The 13,583-nt window shown below is 40.1% G+C and overlaps 1 protein-coding gene across 1 annotated transcript in view; it reads right to left on the minus strand.

The window, feature by feature from the left end:
• Positions 1-4,997: 4,997 nt before the first annotated feature.
• SNAP91 (synaptosome associated protein 91) overlaps positions 4,998-13,583 on the minus strand; it is a 251,212-nt gene continuing 242,626 nt past the window's right edge. Inside the window, exons 26-28 of the mRNA XM_082251196.1 lie at positions 11,279-11,383; positions 11,051-11,152; positions 4,998-5,718 (exon numbers count right to left, since the gene is read on the minus strand). Coding sequence (XP_082107322.1) covers positions 11,060-11,152; positions 11,279-11,383 — 198 coding nt within the window. The 3' untranslated portion in view covers positions 4,998-5,718; positions 11,051-11,059. The remainder of the gene's footprint in view (positions 5,719-11,050; positions 11,153-11,278; positions 11,384-13,583) is intronic.

The raw sequence follows: 13,583 nt of genomic DNA on the forward strand, positions 1-13,583 counted from the left end.
TATGCATTAACAGAGGAATTCGCTAGTCTGATATCTCCAATATTTTACTAGAAATAGAGTTTCTAATTGACGTGCAGAAACAATTGTACGAGAGATTTGGTAACAAATTATATATTCATATATAATGCCGTTTTGTTTCATCCGACAGGGCATAGTTATCGGGCAAAAAAACCCCAAAAGAATGATGGTCCAGCTTAACGCAGAACTAAACCCTCCTATAGTTTTTAGCCTACTAAACTGCCATCTTAGCCTCTGCTTGATCTTCAACTGCCATGATGCTGCACATGTGATCAATTAGGACACCAGTCATTTGATGCTTTGACAGTTTAGTTGAGAGCACAAGCAATGTGACAGTTATATGCCCTGCACTGGGAATGTAACTGATTTTTGAAACTGTTAAATCAATGGGTTTAGTTCCACTTTAAGTTGAACTTACGACTGGATTCAAGAGAGGACAATTTCCTGTTACTTTATAGCTCAAACAGAACAACCAGAGGAATTTGTTTAATTTTAAGAATTTTTTTTAAAAGTACACTTTCTTTATGACTAGACCTGTGTCTTTGTTATTTGAAATGGGCCTTTGCATGTTTTTGTGTCTTACGGTATCTTTTGTTCATATAAACAGTGACATTTCTGTCATAACTGACATATGTTCGCAAAATTAAAGCATCTAGAAATGTTAGAGTTGTTTTTAAATACATAGCAATTCCTTGAGTTAATGGTTTGCCAAGAGTGTCCAGGTTTTTCAAATTAACACTGCCACCAAACCCAGTAGTTCTTCTAAATCATAAGGTTGACAGAACCAACCAAACATGGCTGGGACTGGCAGGGGACCTGCAAGAAATCGAGCTTTAAGAGTGTAAAAAACAGAAAATTGTATCATACTTACCATCATTTTCTCTTTCTGGTGCCTATCCATGGCAGCATACTGAAGCTATCAGATGTATTCTGCCATAGAGGCACCAGGAAAAGGTTATCCTTTTACCTTCCCAGTGCTTTACAAAGCCAAAAGCCCAACTATTTTCATAACTGGAGTCTCATCAATCAGCTTACGAGATTTGTGACCAGAAAACCAGTATGGTAATTTCCTCTTCTCTACAGAAACACAATTGCTATGTCTGTTCTTAATGCAATCTATTTTGTGTATAATTTAATACTTCCTCAGAAAAGTGATCGTTTTAAAAAAAAAAAAAAAAAAGTGCATCTAAAAGGCAACACTTTAAGTTGGAACCTTTGTCAGGCTTTTATCACTGTCTGGGGAAATTCACTATAATTTTCTTGGCGACTACAGTCACCGGTTCTAAAGTGTGGGAAAAATAAAAAATTGGCGCCAGAAAAAAAAAAAAAAAAAAAGATTACTTGCCCACTCATTGCATTGTGGGAAATATGGCAATGAGTAATTTGCAACCCCCCTTATTCCCCAGGCAGATATGTACTTTGTTTTTGATTGAGCTCTGACAGATCAATGGGGTGGCAGAGGAGCATATATAAGGTAAGCGCAAGTACCAACCTGTTACTTACCCTGTATGGACAAAGTATTAGTTTAGTTTAATACCACAGATGACTGCTTAAAAGGCAAAAAAAAAAAATATTGTATTCTAAGGACTGTGGTTAATGTATGCGTGTTGCTGCAATTACTAACATTGCATGTGTTAACATACAGCTATAGCACAATGTGTTTCACAATATTGGTCCTTTAAAAATGATTTAAGTGTAAAGCTTATTCATTTTCTCAAACTTGATTGGCCATTCTGTCATTTTGTGGTGTCCATGCACATATTGTGATCAGCAAAGAAACATTTCAGACCTCACTGATCTATAACTTGCATGTTTATGAATTACTCACATTTGCTGGATCACAATCCAAGTCACTATTCTTACAGCACAAGTGTATGTATATATAGATAGATAGATAGATATAGAGAGAGAGACAGAGATGCACATATTATATATATATATATATATATATATATATATATATACATACATACACACACACACACACACATATATATACGTACATAGCTCAGGCAAATTTACTTTAGAAAAAATTTAACAGGCAGACATTAAGTCCCTCATTCAAACACCTACAGATGAAAGGCATATTTGAACACATGACATACACTATATGGAATTATAATCTAAACAAACCAAAATGCAGATTTGGAATAAGTAGGTACATCCCTATATTTACCTCCATTTTGAATCCAATGATTAGATCCTCCTTAGGGCTTATGCAGGTGGAATCTCTTATTTAAAACTCTTATCCATGCTAATATATATGTGTTCTCTGCTATTGTGTGATGTAATCATGCCAAATTAAAATGGCTTTGAGGTTGCGGATGCCTAAGCTAGGCAAGAGTCTTGAAAAAAGATCACCTTGAAATGAATAATCCTGCTTTAAGAAAAGCAATTTAAAAATGGTGTGGATTTTAAGGCCTCTTTCACACTTGTGCAACTTGTCCTGCGACTTGGGACTGTGAAGTTGCATGACAAGTCGAACTCCATGATTTCCAATTATTACCATTCATATCTGTGAGACTTTTAGTTGCAACAACTTCAAAAGAAGTCCCTGCACTACTTTGGTCTGACTTTGATGCATTTTGAGATCCAGAGACCTCAAGATTACGCAGGCATTGCTTCAAGTCCAGTCAAAATCAATGTACAAATCGCACAACTTTTAGGTCACACACACGTGTGAAAGTGGCCTCAATTGTACAGGGCTTTCCCACCCATCATATCCATTTCAAGAGCTGACTGTGCTGGGTGGGAAACCTTAAACCCTAAAATGTTCTCGCTGGATCTGCAGGTAAATCTTGCAAAAGCTGGTATCAGTACATGCACCTATAATCCAAAAGAGATTGCACCAATTTACCTGCATGGCAGGTACGCCAGGAAAAAGTCCAAAAAGAACAGAGAAAGCCAACAGTTTGCTCTTCTTTATAGAGGAAAATGCCAGGGCTTTAAAAACAAATGGGTTATGGACTGATGCTTCAAAAGATAAGAATGGTCAATGATTCAAAGTCAGAGCCTTAGGGGCAGTTATGCAGTTTCCTACAAGAAGTAATTCCTGCTAAAAGGGGGCAATACCTGCTTCTGAGGCCAAGGGTGTACTTATTTTTTCATAGTACATCATTACATCTCTTAATATTATGTTCATTAATTCACTGAAAAGGCGATTTTTCTTATGTTTTTATTCAAATATAGCACCTTTATCTGCAGGCACTATTGAAATCAAGATCTGATTTTTTTTTTCTTTACATATGTAAACCAACAATTTTCATAGGATGTATTGACTTTCACATGACTGCATATGGTCTTTACTGTGTGAATTTTCTTTTGGCAGGGGTGTCAAATGACTACATCTTGCAAATGTGTGGCCAAACCCGATAATGGCGAGGCTGCTTGAGACAAGTAGCTCAGTCTTTGCTTGTATGGCTAGTTTTGGTCATAATCTGATTTTATTTTTTAGGCCTTGGAAATAATACATCTAGAGATACATGTTGCGATTTTCCTTCAGGCTGGCTGTATACAAGAAAATCACTTGATTTACCAATCCATGCTAAATACCATGACTGGAGGAATTTTATTTGCCAGCTATTGTATTCAGACAGCCATAACTTGTGGCTGCTTTAAAGTAAAACGTAAAAAAAAAAAAAAAATTTGCCTTAAATTTTGGATAGAGTGGAGACGGATTAAAACTATTGTCAGTTTTTATTGCGGTCTGCGTCCCGGTTAAGGAGATTCACCCCGTCAATTTGTCCAGTTTACCATCATCATTGAAAGTAAAAGAAAATCTTAAATTTTGGGTTGTCCCCAGAAAGGAATAGAGGGGAAATCTTCCAATGGGGACACTAGATCTGGTGACCTAGGGGTGCCCAAGGAATTCCCCTTTCACTTCCTGCTTGGCTATGGGACAGGAAGTGAAGGGAAATCTCCCCAAAGAGACACAGATGGTGGAAAAAAAAAAATAAGACAGGGGTTATAACTCTCCCTTGTTCTATCCAAAATAAAAAAACATTGCCCACAGTTCTATTTTAATACACAGTGATTGCATTTGCTTGGATGCACTCACTGTTCAGCTGACAGTTTTCCACCTAGCTCAATCAATTTTTCAGTCAACTTTTGTTGAACCTGGTGGGCCAAACAGGCTTGCATTTCAGCCAGTTCAACAGGAATCATCTGAAAGCAAGCTCTGATTGGACAAGATGTAACAAAATCATTAATCACCTTTTATTTCCAATGTTCTAAATAAAAATGTGCTAGAAACAGATGAGTGGAAAACTATCAATGGTCATAAAATGATTTTATAACAAACAGGCTCAAACTTTAGTTTTCATTTGCTTCTGTTCAAGGTGTTTATTGCATCTCACAGGGCATACATGCACTGGGTTTTTTAACCAAGATACAAAGGATAGCCATTTTGAAATTGTAAATATTTTTATCCTCATTTAGAGTGTATATTATCCCCACAGTAAATTCAGATACAACCATCAAATAATTAAATGTAAAGACTTACAACAGGTGAACATCATCCCTATCCAATGAACTCTTACAGACAGCTGCCAAGCCACTTGTAACACTGATCAACAGTGACCTTATTTGTATGCACCAAAACCTTAAAGCCAAGCTGTCAGCACAAGTGTTGAATGTGTGGGGGGCAAAAAAAAAAAAAACAAAACAAAACAAAAAAAATTAAAAGAAAAAAATGTATATATGTACAGAGGGGCAGACCATAGAGATCTGCATGAAGTTCAGCCACAAACAGTACAAAAACTACTCACAAAAAAAAAAAAAAAAACACATGCTAAAATTGAAAACAAAACAAGAATGTACAATAAAACTTAAAATGTGAAAAAAAAATAAAATACATAAGTTCATACTTTTTTGACAAGAAACACTCCACATAAACCTAGTCATCCTGCTGTAACTACAATACTTAAGTGCATTTTTTTCAAAATGAATGAGTATGCTAGTTTTGCTCCCCCCCCCCACCCCCAAAAAAAACACAAAAAAACAAAACAAAAATTAAATAAAATAAATGAAAAAATATGTATAATTAAATTTAAAAACAAAAAGATAAATATATTTCTGATATGATTTATAGTCATAGGAGTACATATTTACATATGTGGAGATATTTTTTTCAGATTCCTTTTAAATTATAAATAAACATATAAAGTACCACAAAAGCAGTTTGCTTTCACAACTGATAGGCCTGTGGGTTAATTCTCACGCAGACACAAAACAAAGGTTTGTATTGGAGTGTTTTTCTGGTGTGACCACACAATATTTCATAGAAGAAACAGAGGATGTCCAAACATTATATACATCAAAACGGTCATAAAACACAGACACATCGCTCAAGACTGCTCAGCACACAAACAGCTGCGTGTTCTGCCCTCACCAGGTAGGATCAGAAAAGCGTTTGAAGGCATGGGGAACTCACATCCACTCATGGAAAATTGGAAAAACACAGAAAACCGAGATACACGGAAAGAAAATGAAACAAAAAACAAAATATATGATATATAGTAGCGGGTAACTGCTAAGGTTAATACACAATCCTAATGGTTACTTTCACAGCTGTGCTACGCGTTTCAGAAGAGATAAATCTAAGCACTGGGTTTGGTACTGGTGGCTCACTTTGAAACTCTGAGCAGCAATCTGTTCTTCAAAGGCTCCAGACTCACATTTCTCATGTCAAAAAAACAGCATCTGGAAAGAAAAATGTTTTTATCAGTATTGTGAATATTTCACAAACATATTTTACAGTTTCAAAGGGTTTTTTATGGTAAGTTTCAAATGTGTTTCAACTGAAAAGTAAACGATTTACTTCTGTCCACGTACATGGATGCCTCCGACTTATCAGTCCACCCCCCAGTGGGTAGGAGCTCAGTGTTCCACCAGGGGGCTTGGTTCTATTCAAGTATTTATGTTTAGTTGATCTTTTAAGATTTCCTCAATTATGGTTGCTGTGTTTGTATTACTCAAAAATGCAAAGTCTTCAGTACCCCACCAAGGTCACAAGTGAGAGGGGGATCAGAACTATATCTTCCATATAACATTAAGAACAGTGGAGCCCAGATTCAATTAAGACACCCTGTTTATTCACCTGAGTTTAACCCCTTCTGGACAACTTGGATATACTGTGGCAGGGTGGCCCTCCTGTGCAGAATCACGTACCTGTACGTGACTTTGTGCACTAGATCTGGGGTGCGCGCCGCCGGCGACCCGCTACCACTGTGATTGGACACAGCGGGAGCCAATCAGTGGGTCTGGCAGACCAGATGTTTGCAGGCAGCCCGCGATCAATCTCAGAAGAGGCAGAACGGCGGTCTGTGGGGGGGGGGGGGGGGGGCGATGGAGATCAGAAACACAGATAACTGTCTTCCCCCCAGTCAAAGCATTCTGCACAGTTAGAAAGCACTCCCTAGCAGCACATTTAACCCTTTGATTGCCCCAGATGTTAAACAAACATCTGGAGATCTTGTGTTTCTGCTAAGTAGAAACACAGGTCTCTGTCTTCCCCCCAGTCAAAGCATCCTGCACAGTTAGAAAACACTCCCTAGCAGCACATTTAAACCCTTAGATCGCCCCAGATGTTAAAGAGGAAGCAAAGCTTTCTCTGTAACTTGTACCTATAGGTAAGCCTATAATAAGGCTTACGTATAGGTACTGTATATCTCCTAAACATGTGCCAATTAGGAGATATTTACTTTGCATGCAGCCAGTGACATCACTGGTGCATGCACTCTGAAGGAACGCCTGACCGTGCCGTTTCTTCAGAGACCTGTGCCGTACACGGCATCTCCCACACGCAAATAGATGGCCAGAAGATGCAAACACAGAAGGAAGACTGGGTGATGGGTAGTATATGGGTGCAGTGTCAAGAGGTGAGCGGGCGGTGGTGCAGGGGCTTCGTGCTAAGGTATTTCGTAATGAGCTAGTAAAAAAATTTCATAAATATATGCCATAGTTCGTAGACGCTAAAACTTTTGCGCAAACCAATCAATATACGCTTACTGGGATTTTTTTTTTTTAACCAAAAACATGTAGCAGAATACATATTGGCCTAAATTGATGAATAAATGTGTTTACATTTTTTTTATTGGGTACGTTTTATAGCATAAAGTAAAAATCATTGCTTTTTTTTTTCCCAAAGTGTTGGCCTTCATCTATTTATATCGCAAACAATAAAAAAAATGCAGAGGTGATCAAATGCCACCAAAAGAAAGCCCTATTTGTGGGTGGAAAAAAAAGGACATCAACTTTATTTGGGTACAGCATTGCATGTCTGCGCAATTGTCAGTGTAAAGCATTTTGCAAAAATGGCCTGGTCATGAAGTGGGGTAAACCTTTCGGGGCCAAGAAAGGTTAAAATGGATCATCCCTCAAAAGTGATAAAACAGACCATTGCTCTTAACCATCTTGCTGATCCTCCAGCATCCTTGCCTTCTATTGTATTATAAGAGCATGCACAGCTAAAATATACTATACAGGTCCTTCTCAAAAAATTAGCATATTGTGATAAAGTTCATTATTTTCTGTAATGTACTGATAAACAGACTTTCATATATTTTAGATTCATTACACACAACTGAAGTAGTGCAAGACTTTTATAGTTTTAATATTGATGATTTTGGCATACAGCTCATGAAAAACCAAAATTCCTATCTCAAAAAATTAGCATATTCCATCCGACCAATAAAAAAAAAAAAAATCGGATTTTTGTAAGATCTTACCGTAAAATCCTTTTCTCTTAGCTCATTGACAGACGTAGTCCTCTTTGATTCACATCAATTGGGTTATGTTGTCTCCGCAGGAGTAGGACTAGGCAGAAAGAAAAAACGTTCTGGCTCCACCCTAGGGGCAGTCCCATGAGGGTATATCCTCCCTCTCTCTGCTACAGGAAATCAGTTCTGTTGTAAAGCAGTAACAGAGAATTTAACCCAACCCAACTCAATGATAGAGGGGCGGGTACTACGTCTGTCAATAAGCTAAGAGAAAAGGATTTTACGGTAAGATCTTACAAAAATCCGATTTTCTCTGTCGCTCATTGACAGACGTAGTCCTCTTTGATTCACATCAATTGGGACATCCAGAAGCAGTGCCACAAATGAGGGGTGGGATTGACAGAAATCAAAATCCAATCTAGAAGGCCCAACCGGTGCCAACTAGAAGTTTTAAAGGCTCATTATAAACAAAGAATGAGACTCAAATAAAAATTTCCAACGGAAAAAAACCCTCGAGGTAGACCGCTGGTCTCCTCAAATTGCGGCCTGCAAAACCTTGCGGCCAAACGAGGCATCCGACGATGCCATTACATCAACTTTATAATGTTTTGTAAAGGTATGCACCGACGACCAGGTAGCTGCCTTGCACACCTGGACCACTGACGCCTGATGGCGAAAGGCCCATGACGCACTAAGTGCCCAAGTGGAGTGCGCCTTAACAGGGAACGGGGGCTCCCGACCCTTAATAGAATAAGCCTGTACCACCGTCTGCCTGATCCATTTGGAAATAGTCGCGGCAGATGCAGGCAACCCCTTTTTGGGTCCATCCGGGACCACAAAAAGTGAATCCGTCTTGCGAAACGAGTCTGTCGTTTTCAAGTATACCCTGACCGCCCGGACCACATCCAAGGAGTGTAAAGCAAACTCCCGAGGATGACTGGGCTTAGGACACAGGGAAGGTAATACAATTTCTTCATACCGAACCGACAGGCACCCTCTCTTCACAATACCCTCTCCACCGGGGTGGGGGGTTGTTGACCACTCCGGACGCCTCGACTCTCTGGTTCCTGGCGTCCAAGCGAGACTTTTAACTCGCAAGGTCAGTCCCTCCAATGGGACTCTGTCGCGGCCGACCCAGCGCGGAGCTCTGGTCTGCACGCGCTCGTAGGCAGAACCGGGGTGACCACTGGATCTCAACATCCAGCCCGTCGCCCGGCCCCGCATACTTACTTGAATGTGTCGCGGCCGACCAAGCGCGATGCAATGGTCTGTGCGCGCTCGTAGGCCGGCTGGGGTGACCACAAGTGTCGCCCAGATCCGGCGTAATTTGCTTGAAGATCTCACAGGAAAAAACACTGGAGAAACTACCTAAAAATATTTTTTCTAAAAAAAAAAATCTTGCCAGGACCAGAGAGCCTAGCAAGGAACTTAGGTCCTTACTCCTGACTAGACAGAAAAAAACGGATTTCCTGTAGCAGAGAGAGGGAGGATATACCCTCTGGGACTGCCCCTAGGGTGGAGCCAGAACGTTTTTTCTTTCTGCCTAGTCCTACTCCTGCGGAGACAACATAACCCAATTGATGTGAATCAAAGAGGACTACGTCTGTCAATGAGCGACAGAGAAAGTGTTTTTAATACAAAAAAAGTCAACCTTCAAATAATTATGTTCAGTTATGCACTCAATACTTGGTCGGGAATCCTTTTGCAGAAATGACTGCTTCAATGCGGCGTGGCATGGAGGCAATCAGCCTGTGGCACTGCTGAGGTGTTATGGAGGCCCAGGATGTTTCGATAGCGGCCTTGAGCTCATCCAGAGTGTTGGGTCTTGCGTCTCTCAACTTTCTCTTCACAACATCCCACAGATTCTCTATGGGGTTCAGGTCAGGCGAGTTGGCAGGCCAACAATTGAGCACAGTAATACTATGGTCAGTAAACCATTTACCAGTGGTTTTGGCACTGTGAGCAGGTGCCAGGTCGTGCTGAAAAATGAAATCTTCATCTCCATAAAGCTTTTCAGCAGATGGAAGCATGAAGTGCTCCAAAATCTCCTGATAGCTAGCTGCATTGACCCTGCCCTTGATAAAACACAGTGGACCAACACCAGCAGCTGACATGGCACCCCAGACCATCACTGACCGTGGGTACTTGACACTGGACTTCAGGCATTTTGGCATTTCCCTCTCCCCAGTCTTCCTCCAGACTCTGGCACCTTGATTTCCGAATGACATGCAAAATTTGCTTTCATTCGAAAAAAGTAATTTGGACCGCTGAGCAACAGTCCAGTGCTGCTTCTCTGTAGCCCAGGTCAGGCGCTTCTGCCGCTGTTTCTGGTTCAAAAGTGGCTTGACCTGGGGAATGCGGCACCTGTAGCCCATTTCCTGCACACGCCTGTACACGGTGGCTCTAGATGTTTCTACTCCAGACTCCGTCCACTGCTTCCGCAGGTCTCCCAAGGTCTGGAATCGGTCCTTCTCCACAATCTTCCTCAGGATCCGGTCACCTCTTCTCGTTGTGCAGCGTTTTCTGCCACACTTTTTCCTTCCCACAGACTTCCCACTGAGGTGCCTTGATACAGCACTCTGGGAACAGCCTATTCGTTCAGAAATTTCTTTGTGTCTTACCCTCTTGCTTGAGGGTGTCAGTGATGGCCTTCTGGACAGCAGTCAGGTCGGCAGTCTTACCCATGATTGCGGTTTTGAGTAATGAACCAGGCTGGGAGTTTTTAAAAGCCTCAGGAATCTTTTGCAGGTGTTTAGAGTTAATTAGTTGATTCAGATGATTAGGTTAATAGCTAGTTTAGAGAACCTTTTCATGATATGCTAATTTTTTTTTGAGATAGGAATTTTGGTTTTTCATGAGCTGTATGCCAAAATCATCAATATTAAAACAATAAAAGGCTTGCACTACTTCAGTTGTGTGTAATGAATCTAAAATATATGAAAGTCTAATGTTTATCAGTACATTACAGAAAATAATGAACTTTATCACAATATGCTAATTTTTTGAGAAGGACCTGTATATAATCAATGTAATCAAGTCAATATAATATACCATATTTTAGGTTCTAATAAGTTTGTTACTTTGTTACAATGTTACTCGGGTTAAAAAAAAAAAAAAAAAAAAAAAACAACCTTGCATGCTCAGAAACCCAAGCATGCATTTGATCCTGGGGAAGAATTTCTGAAAAATATTTAAAAACTATATAACGGAGTCTCTAGCGGTACTCTAAAATGCACTACTCTTTATAGGAATTACCTCAGTCACTTTAGGAATTGCACTATAAAAAAAATGAAATGCAAAGATAAAGCAATTACCTTACAAGTTTACAAGAAGTCTTTAATGTTAAGATCTGCTAAGGGATCCTTTGATGGGGGTTTTTTGGGGCTCTGTGAAGCAGGAGTCAGACTTGGAGATAGCTGCAAATCCGTAAAATGGAAAGTTAAAACAGTCAGTTATTAAAACAAGAAGCCTCCAGATTACCATTAACCAACTTTGTAAAAATAAACATAGACAAACCATATACGTTACAAACCGAACCTTACCGGAGCACCAGGAACAGAAGCTCCAGCAAATGACGGCCTGATCATAGGCTGGCCATACATCATTGGCTGCTGGGGCATCATTGGTACCCCTGTCCCTGATGAAGCCTAGATAAAAAAATACCAAAATATGAACACGGATTCTCTATTTTTTAAAACCATGCATAGTGTTTTGTTATTTTATATATCTTCCTTCTCGTTTATGCTCAAGACTAAAAATTGTTTGTCAAGTATGAACTATTGCATATTATTATTGCATTTGAATTTTAAAGTGATTGCAAAGTCTCATTTTTTTCTATTAACATGTTCTACTTCCCTCCTCTTTGCAGTGGTTTTGCAAAGGGCAGCCTGGATCCTCCTCTTCTCGGGTCTCTGGCTGGAGCTCCTGGCCCCTCCCTCCTGGTGAGTGCCCCCACAGCAAGCAGCTTGCTATGGGGGCACCCGAGCTGAGCAGCTCTGTAAATCCAGACAGAGCCGTGGTTTGGCCCCGCCCCCTCTCTCTCATTGACTAAGTGATTAACAGTGGGAGCCAATGGTGCTGCTGCTGTGTCTCAGCCAATCAGGAGGGAGAGTCCCGGATGGAGGAGGGTCTTGTAGACATCGGTGGATCAAGAGGGGGCTCAGGTAAGTATTGGGGGGGCTGCTGCACACAAAAGACTTTATCTTAATGCATTAGGATAAAAAAAAACGTCTGACTTTACAATCACTTGAAATGTAAACATTGGGTTGGTAAATGTGTAAAAGGAACTTAATGAATGAAGTTTAACTACACACGACTATATATGATAGAGAAGTGACTCAACCTATCTACCCATCTGCTCTGTACTTGAGGGTGCATATGAAGATTAAAGTTTGAACATCTATACTCAAATCTATGCTGCAGCTGCTACCCCCCCCCCCCCAGGCTCTAAGCCTGAGACTTGAGCGATCACATGACCACTGTTTACAAAGTCCTTGTTCCAATTGGCGCTAACAGCGTTGACTCTCAGTCACTACTCTCTGCTCTTCCCCTCCAACGCTCACTAGAACGCTGGATTGGGGAGGGGGTGGGAACAGCAGGCTCTCAGCTGCATGCTGAGAGGCTGAGCCAACTGCTGATCTGGCATCCAGATGGATCCCAACAATATGACTGGGATCCCTCCAGAGACTGCAGCAGGTCTCTGACATTTTAACAAAAAAATGATTAGGTCACGGTACTTTGTCAGTGTGTACTTTTATAAGTGACTTGCCTCACTCAATTTATTGAAAACTGGTCATTGTTAAACACAACACGATTACACAAATAAAAAGTATATAAAGTAAATCAATATGCGATTATAACAGGTACACGTTAAAAAGAGCTGACATACAGGAGATTCATACATAGATGGAACAAAATTCATATTAAATAGTACATAATCTTATATACATAAAGGGATACATGATTGGCATATAGTATAGCATAGCAAACACAATATCTTGGCATCCGTAAGACTAAATGCATTTCGTGTGATCCCTATCCACTTCATCAGGAGTTGGTCCAAAAAAGATATAGGTTTACTCAAAGAGAGCACCCAGCTCTTGGGAGAAAAATGAAGGCGTCAAACATACGTCTAACTCGGGGCTGAGGTGGGAGAGGCTCAGAGGCTCATCCCACCTGAAGGGGGAACAAGCTAAGGGTGGGCCAGGTTGGCGAATTGCAATTTCCGAAAAATATAACGTAAGAAAATGGTGAAGGCAATTGTAGTCCACATTATTAAGTGCAGTTCCATGTTCCAAAAGATCCCGAAAGTATCTCCTAGTGGGAAGAGCAAACTTTTGACATATTAACCCAATGTCGGCTGATTCTGAATCACAGGAAAGCAAGAATACAGTAAGTGCACTACCGTGACCCAGAGGAGAAGTAGGACCAAAGAAGCATTGGCCCTACTTTTAAGTTATGGGAAAACAGTATTCAAGCAGTTTAAAAATGTATAAGCTTTACCTTCTGTTAAAACTAACTATATTATATACACACACACACACACATACATACATATATATATATATATATATATATATATACATACACACACATACATACACATACATACACACACACACACACACACAGTATCTCACAAAAGTGAGTACGCCCCTCACATTTTTGTAAATATTTTATTATATCTTTTCATGTGACAACACTGAAGAAATGGCACTTTGCTACAATGTAAAGTAGTGAGTTTACAGCTTGTATAACAGTGTAAATTTGCTGTCCCCTCAAAATAACTCAACACAGCCATTAATGTCTAAACCGCTGGCAACAAAAGTGGGTACACTTTGGGTCCAA

Source organism: Pelophylax lessonae, assembly GCF_965119305.1.
Source record: "Pelophylax lessonae genome assembly, chromosome: 3".
Classification (NCBI taxonomy): domain Eukaryota; kingdom Metazoa; phylum Chordata; class Amphibia; order Anura; family Ranidae; genus Pelophylax; species Pelophylax lessonae.